The sequence below is a fragment of the Tasmannia lanceolata genome, unplaced genomic scaffold (genome assembly GCF_043159265.1).
Source record: "Tasmannia lanceolata isolate RefF3 unplaced genomic scaffold, GAP_Taslan_0.1 ptg000016l, whole genome shotgun sequence".
Classification (NCBI taxonomy): Eukaryota; Viridiplantae; Streptophyta; class Magnoliopsida; order Canellales; family Winteraceae; genus Tasmannia; species Tasmannia lanceolata.
Genome location: NW_027518693.1, coordinates 2,277,597 through 2,289,786, shown reverse-complemented (window position 1 = coordinate 2,289,786; position 12,190 = coordinate 2,277,597). Strand labels below are relative to the sequence as shown.

At 40.0% G+C, this 12,190-nt stretch overlaps 1 protein-coding gene and 1 long non-coding RNA gene across 2 annotated transcripts; both read right to left on the bottom strand.

Moving 5' to 3' along the window:
* Positions 1 to 6,015: 6,015 nt before the first annotated feature.
* LOC143848546 (uncharacterized) lies at positions 6,016 to 7,219 on the bottom strand. The gene is made up of 2 exons (XR_013235412.1): positions 6,526 to 7,219; positions 6,016 to 6,435 (listed from the first exon to the last, which is right to left on the bottom strand). It is a non-coding gene; the product is annotated as an uncharacterized LOC143848546 (long non-coding RNA).
* A 3,194-nt stretch (positions 7,220 to 10,413) lies between these two features.
* LOC143848865 (uncharacterized) lies at positions 10,414 to 11,292 on the bottom strand. Its single transcript, XM_077357925.1, has one exon. The coding sequence runs from the start codon at positions 11,290 to 11,292 to the stop codon at positions 10,414 to 10,416; it is 879 nt and encodes a 292-aa protein (XP_077214040.1).
* Positions 11,293 to 12,190: the final 898 nt, after the last annotated feature.

Sequence of the window (12,190 nt, the reverse complement as noted above, 5' to 3'; positions counted from 1 at the left end):
GACATTTTTTATTGAAAAGTTTTTGTAAGCTTAGAAACTTGGGTTGGGTCGGGTTGAACTCAGGTCGGGTTGGGTTCGGGTTGGAAAAAAGGGTTCCTCGGGTCGGGTCGGGTTCGGGTTGCAAAAGGGTTCCTCGGGTCCGGTTGGGTTGGCCTCAACCCAACCCGAATTGCAACCGTAGAGAGCAGCCACTCCAGATGAATTAAGTGAGTAAGACAAAATGTGAGCCTATGTACCTGCTCTCACATGCAACAGGCAGCCGCAAAAGCCCTTCAGAGAAAGTCGCTACAAATCCCTAGATGGATAGATGGTGTTGTACCCATGGTTTAAAATTTCAGTTTCGGTAACCGTTTCGGACATTCGGAAAATCGGAATTTCCACCGAAATTCCGGAAATTTGGTCCTCCCGTTCGAAATTCCGGACAAAAAATTTGAAATTTCGGATCAGAATTCGAAATTCCGAAATATCTGCCGAAATTTTGGAACGTTTGTTTTTTTTTTAAATATGAATTGCATTTTCTCGAAATTTCGGCCGAAATTTGGTAAATGGCGAAATATTTAATTTCGCCAAATACCGGTTTCGGTCCCAACCGAAATCCGCAATTTCGGAAATTTTGGTCCGAAATTTAAAACCATGGTTGTACCTACCTTTTCATGTGAAGAGAATGCAAGAAATTGATCACCCCAAATATCAGGATGAAAGTTTGCTGACCAACGAACTACCTCCTTTTCATTATTTGACGAATGGAGAGAGGGACAAGCATTGGAGGGGAGGGCCATTACTAGATGAGAAATTAAGGTAGTTATGGGCTTTGATTCAAGACTGACACACATTGGAGGCAAGGATGCTCAATAATTTATACGACTGGGAGAGGCACACATGCTTAGGGGTGAAAATGCCACAAGCAAAAATCGTACCACGTCTTTCATGCCAATTAGGTAGGGAGAGATGCATCTTTGATACCACGTCTTTTCATTTCCAAAGTTCTGTGCGGGCACATGAATCATGACCCCCGCAGGTTTCATTGGCTCGTCATCCGTGACACATCATGATCATGTCTTTTCCGAACTGTGGGACTACAAATACGTACAAACGTGTCCTTGATATTTGATCCAATGGCAGCTTCTCAAAAAGTGAGCTGCAGAGATGCTGCCATTGGATCAAATATCAAGGGCGGTATATACCTAAAAAGTATTCCTTTAATTTTCCTTTTCTTTTTTTCTTTTTCAACTCATTTATTTTTATTTATCTATTTTCCTTCTGATTTTCTCCTTTTTTTTTTCTGGCTCGGCTCATATAAAATCTCATAACTACAATCATGGTTTTAAATTTCGGACCGAAATCTGACCGACACCGAAACCATCCAAAACCGAAATGGTCATTTATTTGCAATCCAAGGCGTTGGAGTGCATCGACTAAATTCATTACTTGCAATGGGTCACTTGCATTCTTTAGCATAGACTTTACTTCTTCTTTCAGTTGTTCAATCCGTTGTGTAGCCCACGCATTACACCCCTAAACGAATACCAACTTAGTGGTTGCAACAGTTTGTGTTTTGAATTCAAATATTATGTCACATGTTCTGCATGTTGTAACCACCTTACAAATCATATATATTTAAAACATCATCTCCTCGCATTAAGGAAATTGAGTGAGAACCAAGAAATACTTTAAAAGTATATGTTTGGACACCATAAAATATAGGGCGATGATAAATTCCCACCCCCTGTAGGATAATTCGCACCCCTTTAATGTGACGTCAAAAAGCATTAAAGTCTGCCACATACCCTCCTTTACAGGGATGTGAATTTTCCTACAGAGGGTGCGAATTTATCTTCTCCCAAAATATATTCCATTATTACAAGGAATATTGCTGGGGATAGTTGCGAGAGATGTGAGGGAGATGGAGAGACTTGAGAGGGTAGGAGTGCGGGGAACATAAAGAGCTCCCAAAAACCAGGAAAACAAATACCCAAATCTAAATAGGTATTTTATTTTCATTTGCTTTTATGGATTTTATATGCTATCTGTACTTCCATCCACTCAATTCTTAGCCCCACGAATATTCCATGGAATCTGATCAAATTCCCATGAATATGCATGCACCGACAAGTAATAGAAGTTCATCCCATAACCATGATGAATCTATAGATGATCTTTTTGGTTTCATTTTTGTACACTTTCATAACATAACTCTCTCTCTCTCTCTCTCTCTCTCTCTCTCTCTCTCTCTTGTATATAAACTAGTACTATAGCATGGTTTTACAATGGTGGGCCCCACTCTATGCATGGGTTTGGGTATAGTTGGTAGCCTGGCCCTACCCCATCATTAACATTAGGGACAAAATAGTGGGCCCAACTATACATGGATTTGGATAGACATGGTAGGCTCCACCCATAAAATGGTAGCCCCATCTCAAAACAAGTGTAAAACAGTGGCTCTATCCCATCAATAAATGAGGAGTAAAATAGTGGGCTCCTCACCGTGCATGGGTTTGGATGGAAATGGTGGTTCCACAACATCAAAACATGTGCTGTAAAATGGTGGGCTACCCATGCTTAGGTAGAGAATGATACCATAACCGAGAGTAAAAAAAAGGGAAAAATATAGATACACCCCCTCTAGTTTCTGACACATTCAACTCTAACCCTAACTTTCAAAACGTGATAAGTACACCCCTTGAATATTTTTTAACGTGAGGGAGTAGACGGCGAGGCGGAAATGACCAAAATGCCCTCGTCTTCCTCAACTGAAAATTAGGGTTTTCAGACTTGAAAACTGAAAATTAGGGTTTGATTCAAAACCTTGTTTATTTCTCAACATAAACCCTCAATTTAGGAGTTTTATTTGTCTTCATTCACACCATTATCAAGATTTGCACATAAACCCTAATACTTTAGGGTTTTTTTTTGTTTTTTATCAATGTTTTTTCTTGAAATGTGGGTTTGATGTAACCATGGCGTGGGATTTCATTGTCTGTGGTGGAGACGACGGCGGCGGTGGAAATGGCGTAACCCTAGTCCCTCTGCAAATGAGGGTATTTCTGTCCTCAAAATATTAACCATGGTTAGTTTCAGTCTTTCCGTCAGGTTAAACTGACGGACCATTGACGGAGGGGGTGTTCTTGTCACATTTTGAAACCTTAAGGGGTGTACTTGTCACGTTTTGAAAGTCAGGATTAGAGGTGAATGTGTCAGAAACTAGAGGGAGTGTAAATGTAATTTTCCCTAAAAAAAATCACCTTTTTGGTGAGTTTCCTAAAACAAATGAGGATTTGTACTTGTGGTGTGGGGGCTACGACTAATCAGTTTGATTGGTTTCCTCCTCCGAGGTTTCTTTACCATTACTCATATATTAATTGAAATTCAAGGGTTGAGATTTTCTCAGTCGGATTTCCCAAGTTATTCTTTCAGTCAAGATAGATGGAGTTGTACCTACCTTTTCATGTGAAGAGAATGCAAGAAATTGATCACCCCAAATATCAGGATGAAAGTTTGCTGACCGACGAACTACCTCCTTTTCATTGTTTGACGAATGGAGTGAGGGAGGGAATCATCTCCCATTATAAAATGCAGAGTTGTCAAATAAACTGTGAATATATAAAAGCCAAAGGTATTGAGGTTCAGATCATCAGTATAGAACTGTAAATATAATTGACATTCGAGCTTCGTAACCACCAAAAGTTTAAATTCAAATTAGGAGATGTAAACACACAGAAAATTTGGAGTTCCGACGTGTGTTTTTCCAAATGCCTGGGCAATGGTTCAATCACAGTTGAATTAATTTGCATAGATGCAGGGGCGGAGCCAGAAATTTGACCCATGGGGGGCAAAAAATAGTTGTTATATAATAATTAATAAATTATCTTAAAGTAAAAAAAAAAAAAATTACACAAATTTTAATTCAAATTACTTTCAATTTAAAAATTATTTATATTTATTTTTTCTGCCCACAAAAAATTTACTCACTTCATTGTCTTCCAAATTAATTTTGAAGCTCTCACAAGTCATAAGATTTGAGTAACTACGCATTTGTAGCCCATAAAAGTATAGGCCCCGCCCCCATCAAAACATGAGGCGAAGTCGCCTCTAGTGTATTTATGCTACACTAATATGCACTACAGATGGCTGTCCAAAGTAACAAAAAAAGGGGCGAATGTATCATTACCCAAACATGATGTGAAAATACTGGGCCCCGCCAAATCAAAACATCATGTGTAAATGGCGGGCCCTGCTCCATAGCTGTAAAATGGTGGGACCCAGCTTATGCAATGGCTTGGGTGGAGATAGTGGGATGCATGCACAGCATCAAAACATGAATTAAAATGGTAGGCCTCACCCATCAAAACATGAATTAAAATGGTGGGGCCTACCTATGCTATGTATAATGTGCAAAAAGAAATTACACCATAGAAAAAATTCCAAACAGAGGACAATAATCAGTTTTAGATTCAAAATCAATTTTCAAAATCCGAAAACCAACAAGGCTGTTCCACTAAAAAGTTAACTCTTACTTTTGTAATCACTTGTATTACACCTTGTTGGGTATCCATTTAGGATGGTACTAAGACCATGTGAGTCACGCGATGATGTTTTACAAGATCAATGGTCTTGATTTCATATACATGTTCACTCATGTCCCTTTTTAAATCCCAAAATTATTACCAGGGAGAGGTGCCATATCCTAATTCATAGGAAAAAATTTCGGTAAAAATCGAGGGCATCTGATGAAGGTTATAGCATCAATACGAGGCTATAAATTAGCCTAAATTGTTGTGAGGTGGTACAAAAGTCCTGACACTCTTTGGCCCTGATTCAGCTTAAGTTGATAACCAAAGCGTAGAAACTCTTGCCGAATCTCTCTTTCCAATTCATCCTTGTCTGAATTGGTGGATCATCAACATCTCATCATCGCGTCAAAGCTTTCCAACAATCCGCTACTCGAACTCTAAACCTTCCAACCACCAATGGCACTTGCCTTTTCACTGGAACCTGATAACCTTTGATCAGTTCACTGACCCAATTCCAATCAAAGCCAGGAATCAGCTCTGTTGAAATAAATTGCAATGCCTGACTTTTCATTGATCTAGCAGTGAAGATCTTCCAAGAATTCTTAAAAAAGATATTTTGTTAAAGTCTAAAGAATGTTTAGAGATGGGAGTAATTTGATTTTGGATGAGGAAGTGAATCTAAAACTAAAGAACTAAAACCAACCAATATTTGAGCATGCTGCAGAATTTTTCAGTAATTGTGACTAAGAACTAAGCTCTAAAGACCTTGCGTCTTGCTGAGACTTCTGAAAGAACCAATGTAGATCTTAAGTACATTGTTCACACAATTCTCAGTAGGTGAGAGTATCAAATAGATTGATGATTAATCTCCAACTTACACAAACAAATGCTAACCGAAACATGAGGATTCAATTGGTTTTGTCTGAAGAACTTGAGAATTTTCAAATGTTGACTGTTGAAGCTCCCAATCGAACTTGAAGGATTGTTGTAAGATATATTTCGAACTTAGATCAGACATTAATCAGCAATCATATTCGATGAAAAGAGCTGAAAGAATCTCACAAACTTTTGTCCTTCAAGGCTAACCTAGAATGTCCATTTTCTGTGCAGGTCTTTTTAATCAAACTCAAAAGGACTGGAATATTAGGTGAAAGATCTCTTTAGATCTGTAATTTTAGGAGAGATTTTTATAGATCTGAATTCTTGTAAGCTTCATCAATAAAAAGAATCAAGAGAAACTAAGGAAGATGACTGAGACTTTGAAACTCAATGCAAATTGAGAAACTGAATTTCAGCGGGATTTTTGTATCATATAACATGGAACATTCAGGTCACTGATCTGTGAAACGAGAACGCATCTAAGCAAGTTTTCTAAGACCTCGTAGATCTGTTTAAGAGGTTGTCTCATTAGGAGAAATAAGGGCCAAATCTGGAGAAAAATCAGGTACTAATTGTGAAGTTTGCTGTCATCTCACATTTGTTTTACTTTTCTTCACTTGAAAAATTACCAATTCAGATCAACATCTTTAGAAAATCGATTCTTACAAATTGTGGTAACTGGAAAACATTCCAAATCTGAGAGTGAATTAGACGACTTCTTTAAATCTTGCTTTCGGTTTCAAGTTCTCAGGCATATGAAAGTGAGAACCAGAAATAATCTCAGATCTGGTTCACTTTTGGGTCTTTTACAGGAAATATTCATCAAAGATGATAAAAACTGAAAGGAATGAAGAGCATTTACTGATCTGATGTTTTCATATGAAATTTGACCAACATTACCCCAGAGATCCAATCTTTGTAGCAGAGAAACAAGAGAACAAGTGAAACTAGATCTGGATTTCTTGAGGTATCCTTGCTTTCCGTCAAAGAACAAGCGATGTTCTTGCAATGGGGCACAGGAACAATGAAGGATTTCAGTAAAATCCTGCATTCAGCAAGAACAAAGAAAAGAAGAAAGATCAATAAAATGGAAATCTTAGCGTACAACAAACCTTCTCTTCAGAAAGAATCCCACCAGAAAATTTCTGCACAAGTAGAAATCTCTCCCTCCAAATCTCATATCTATTTCTTAATTTCAAATTCCAAAAGGTTGCTGAAAATGAGGGAAAGAGGCATTATATAGACATCCCCATTACAAAATATGAACTTCTTAACATACTCCTAATGACAATTTTCTTTTTAAGGACAAATGACAACTACATAATGAAATACAAGTATACTAATACAGCAAGTAATCAATATACTAATCTACTATACAAGGGGCTATATGAGTGGCTCATGTTTGTCAAGGGGACGCTCTTGCCGCAATACCCCTCCATGGCATATCATAAGTGTGCTCCTTTGGCCCATGTTGGAGGGTACCATGGTACCACTCCACTCTATTTGTACTCAGAGATGGGGTTGGAAAATTGATCTCTCTTCTTTTTCATCTTCCTTATCTATCGCACTTTCATGAATTTACGAGGAAGGATTCACCTTCACAACTATCAGACTCTTCAGCATAGAAAAACTAAACTTCCTCGTTACTCCTTACAACTTATTTTGCATTCTCCGTCTTTCATCTGCCATTTAATTACCTCTCACCATCTCTCTCCCTCCTTTCTATCTCCATGCCTTCCAAACTTACGGGGGTTCTATCTTATGGAATAGCTTGAATCAACTACTTTCATTGTTCAGGTAGGGTTTGTTGTGTATTATGAGGCCACTAAACAAAGAATTAGTCACAAAATTTTATCGAGGGACTTGGAGTCATAGAATCTATTTCTATGCTATTGTTTATCTATTATGGTATAAAAATTCTAATCAAATTATCATAGCCGTGTGATCAAGTGTGATGAAAAACATTTATCTAATTGACACAGCTCCATATTCCACATGGGTCCACTAAAGTGTGCTTTAATGCATCATTCATGTGACATGCCTTTAGGGCTGCAAATGAACCGAGCCGAGCCGAACTTTGGGGCGTTCGGGCTCGGGATTTGAACCCAAGCCCCCTCTAAATCCAGCGCCTTAACCACACTCGGCCAAACTTTCATTTGTGATAAACAACCCACATGGGTCCACTAAAGTGTGCTTTAATGCATCATTCGTGTGACATGCCATAGGTAATCATGCCCAAATATTCCACATGGGTCCACTAAAATGTGCTTGATGCATACTTCATGATGCCATGCATTAAGTGATCCAGTCCATTGCCAGTTGTGCATGTGGAACATATATAGGGTGATTAAATTTAAGTCCTTTGTTTACCCTGCATAATTGGAATACTAGGAGTCAAATATCCCCCTTAACTTATCTTACATATTTTTTTGGTAGGTAGGTTGGGATCAAACCTCTAACAATACAAATGGTTTGAAGGGCATTTTCGCAATTCAGGTTGGTAGATAGCACACTCTACCTGTCCTTCCAACGCCAAAAATCCCCGGTGGGACCCACCTCTAACAGTTCCTCGATAAGTAGAGGCCTTTGTCTCTCCAAATTCCGCGCCAAAAAAAAATCATACCAAACCAAACCAAACTCCTTTCTCGTTTCTCTCTTCCGATACGATACGATACAATGCAAGGAGGGCAAATAGTGGTTGAATCATTTAAGGACGCATCTGTATTAATTTTATGTTCTCCTTCAACTGGTTTATCCCAGGTGCAACATTTGGAGGTGCAGAGTTGCCCAGAGAATCTGTATCCAAAGTTTTTGGCAATTGTGATGTCCCTTTCAGTGTGCTCACTACTCAGCTGAAGGCTGTTTACCTTTTGTCTTGTGGTCAAGAGTATGTCATTTAGGATATACTTCTTATGGGTTGATTTTTGTTCAAAAATTCTAGCATTTCTTTCAGCCCAGATTTTATGGACAGCCACAGTGAAGGCGAACTTGATGGTGATTGCAAGTTGGCTGTCGCCCAAGAAACGCTCTCTGGCCCATTTTTCTTCTTCCGTGATACTTTTGAGAGGTTTTCTCCTAATGCCAATTCTCCAAAGGATGGATCTCCAGAGCCATGCAGAGAAACTACATTGGAAGAAGATATGGTTAATGCTTTCTGGTTCAGCCTTGCAAAGGATACAAGTAGAGTCAACTTGTAGACCCATAGCAATTAGGTGATCCTTAGTGCTGAGCTTGTTTTGGAGGGCCTTCCAAGCAGTTGATGAAAGCATAGGTACAAAGCCTTTCATCCAGACTGTTTTTGCCCAAGGGACCTTCGGGGAGTGATCTCGGATAGTTTTCCATCCACTCTTAGTTGAGTAGCTTCCATCAATAGTAGGCATCCAGATTGGAATGTTGCCTGATTCACTTGTAAACAGTGTTTCCATGAGAAAGTCTTTTTCTTCGGAGAGGGATGGATTATCCAGACAAGGGTGCCAAGTTCCATGGTTATAGATCTGGGATAGCCAGGTGATTGAGCTCAGGGAACTGTCAGTGCAATTTCTGGGTATGAGATTGGCAAGAGTTCCTTTTGGATGCCACGGCTGATTCCAAAAATCAATGTTCCTGCTATCCCCAATCTGGTAGCAGCAGTGTTGCCGCAGAATGTCTCTTGCTTTAAAGATATTTCTTGCCCCCCAGGATGGTTTAGATGGCATGGGAATTGTCCAGATGTTTCTGTTTCTAATGTACTTGTAATGAAACCAGTTACACCATAAAGAGTTGTTGCAATTGAGAATATTCCACAAAAGCTTGAGTTGAAGGGCCTTGTTTACATCTTTTAGTTTCCTGATTCCCATTCCCCCTTCACATAATGGCTTGCAGAAGTGAGACCATCCTACAGAGTGGAATTTTCTAGATTCTTTGTGCCCCCAAATGAAGTCTCTCATGAGTCTCTCAGTGTCTTCAAGGATTCTCATCGGGAGGTTGAAAGCTGAAAGTACTGTCTTCACAAGCTCACATCTGTCAGCTTGCGAAAGGCTTTTGCTACTCCAAGAATTGATCCTGTTTCTAATTTTGCAAAGGAGGGGAATGCAGTCTTGAGCTGATAGCCTTGAGGAGATGAGAGGGACACCCAGATATCGTATCGGAAGCTTTCCCTCCTTAAATTCGAGAATGTTAAGGATTTCTCTTCTTGTGCTAGCTCGAGTTCCAGAGAAGAAGATTTCACTTTTGTCCACATTTGCTTGAAGGCCAGAGGCTTCACTGAATTTCTTAAGACAATCTTTTAATCCAGCAGCTGTAGCAATGTTTGCTTCAGAAAATAACATCAAATCATCAGCGAATAAAAGGTGGGTAATTGAGAGATTGCCTCTAGAGAAAGGGGTGGAAATCAGGTTTTCTTGTAGGGCTTTTTCAAGGTTTATGGATAACATTTCCATGGCAATACAGAAGAGAAGGGGGAAAGGGGGTCTCCTTGCCTCAGACCATTTGAAGAGGAGAAATAACCTTGGGGAGAGCCGTTGACAAGAACCAAAAAATGAGGAGTTGAGATGCATTCATTTATCCAATTGACCCAGACTCTACTAAATCCTTGCATATGCATGAATTCAAGTAGGGCTTCCCTATTGATATTATCAAAGGCTTTGGCTAAGTCAATTTTTAAGCACATGGAAGGGACTTTAGAGGGGATATGGAATTTATGAAGGAGATCTTGGGTAAGGAGAATGTTTTCATGAATATTTCTGCCCTTTATGAAAGCTGATTGAGATGGGCTTACAAGAGAGGAGATGACATTTCTGAGTCTTCCAGCTAGGATTGAGGTAATGGTTTTGTATAGGAAATTACATAAAGAAATTGGTGGGGGTAATGGCATCGGGACTTTTGGGACAAAGAGCTATGAATGTAGCATATACAGCACTTAAGAAGTTAAGAGCTTACCAGATTTAAAGAAGTTTTGCACTGCTTTCACAAAATCAGGGCCAAGGATGTACCAGAAGGATTTGAAGAAGGAGGCATTGAAACCGTCAGGGCCCGGGGCTTTGTCTCAATTGGCCTTCCATACAGTATCACGAATTTCTTCCTCACTAACCGGTTTGCAGAGAGTGTTGGCTTCCTCTGGAGTTAGAATTTTCAGAGGATCGGGGATGTTGTTACCAGCCAAGTTCCCATTATTGAGGATTTTTTCAAAATGAGAGACAAGAGTTAAGGAGATCTCTCTAGGAACAGTTAGAACATCACCATCAGTGGCATGCTTCAGAGCCATAATATGATTTCTGTTCAGTCTGGTTTTGAGAGAATTGTAGAAGAATTTTGTGTTGGAGTCTCCTAACTTGAGCCATTGGACTCTGCTCTTTTGCCTGTAGAAAGACTCCTCCATTGCAGCCAAATTAAGAAGTTTCTGGCTGAGAACTCCTTCCCTTTCAGCTAGCTCAGCATTTGTGAGGTCAAAATGTAACATCACTTGGACGTCAAAGAGTTCTTTCCGCACCAGTGGGGTTTTTACGTCAATTCGACCAAACACATTTTCATTCCAGGCCCGAATATGGTTCTTCACAATCTTCAATTTCTGGGTGAATTGATACATAGGATTGCCTATTATCTCCGTGGCCCAAGCCCTTTCAACAATTGGGTATAATGATGCGTCCTCTAGCCACATGTGGAGGAACCTAAAAGGTTTAGGCCCCTGAGGAGTGTGGGGGTTGAGAGCAATTGTGATAGGACAGTGATCAGAGATACCGGGGGGGGGGAGGTTTGCATAGGATTTGGGGTGCTCTTGAAGCCAGAGGTCATTCACCTTTGCCCTGTCTAGTTTTGCTTGTTTCCTGGCTTCTCCTTTGGACTTATTGTTCCAGGTCCAGGAATGTCCAATGGACCGGATGTCACGTAAAGAACAATTGGAGATGCAGTCATTGAAGTCAGTCATATCAATAGGATTATAGTTCTGACTTCCCCATCTCTTATGGGAGGATTTAACAACATTGAAATCTCCTACAAGGATCCAAGGGAGCTGAGTTCTGGATTCAATCTCCTCAAGATTAGATCAGAGGGCACGGCGCGAGATATAATAATTATGAGCATAAACACATGTGAGATTGAATCTTTGGTTGGTTTGCAGAACCTGCACTTCAGCATGCACATGCTGACTGCTTTCTTCGTTGATGGTGATGTTCACTGAATTTGGGTTCCACAGCATCCAAATTCTGCCTTTAATTACAGAGGAATAGTTGCCATACTTCATCCAGCCTTCACAGATACTATTAGTGATTTCATTAAATTTATGAATTTTCGCTTTTGTCTCCAAAAACCAGTAGATTAGGGCTTTAGATTTTTGGACAAATTCTTTTGCCTCTCTGATTTTGGACCTCGAGCAGAGGCCCCTGATGTTCCAGGTAGCAACAATCATTGGGAGGGACGGGGGTTGATGGGGGTGGGGGAGATTTGCTGATATAGGTGGTGATATGGCTTTCAGAGTAGTGCATTGGAGAGGGGGGGGAGGGGGAGAAGAGGTTTGAAGAAGGGGTTGACACTTGTGGAGAGGATTCCATTTGGTCAATGGTAATGGTAGTTTCTGAGAGGGGGGAGGACTTTTGGTTTTTCTTTTTCTTTGTTTTTTTATGTTGTGGGGTTGAGGTTTGTGTAGTATCAGTGTGGGAGGGGGAGTTTTGAATAGCAGGGCTGACTGGAGTTTTTTGTAGAGCTTTCTAGCTGGGTAGTTGGTTGAGGTTCAGGGAGAGAGGTTTCTGCAGTGCAGATTTCTTCTTCAAGATTCTCAAGGATGTTGAAAGCATTTGAGGGGGGAATGATATCTTTTGCACCATGGT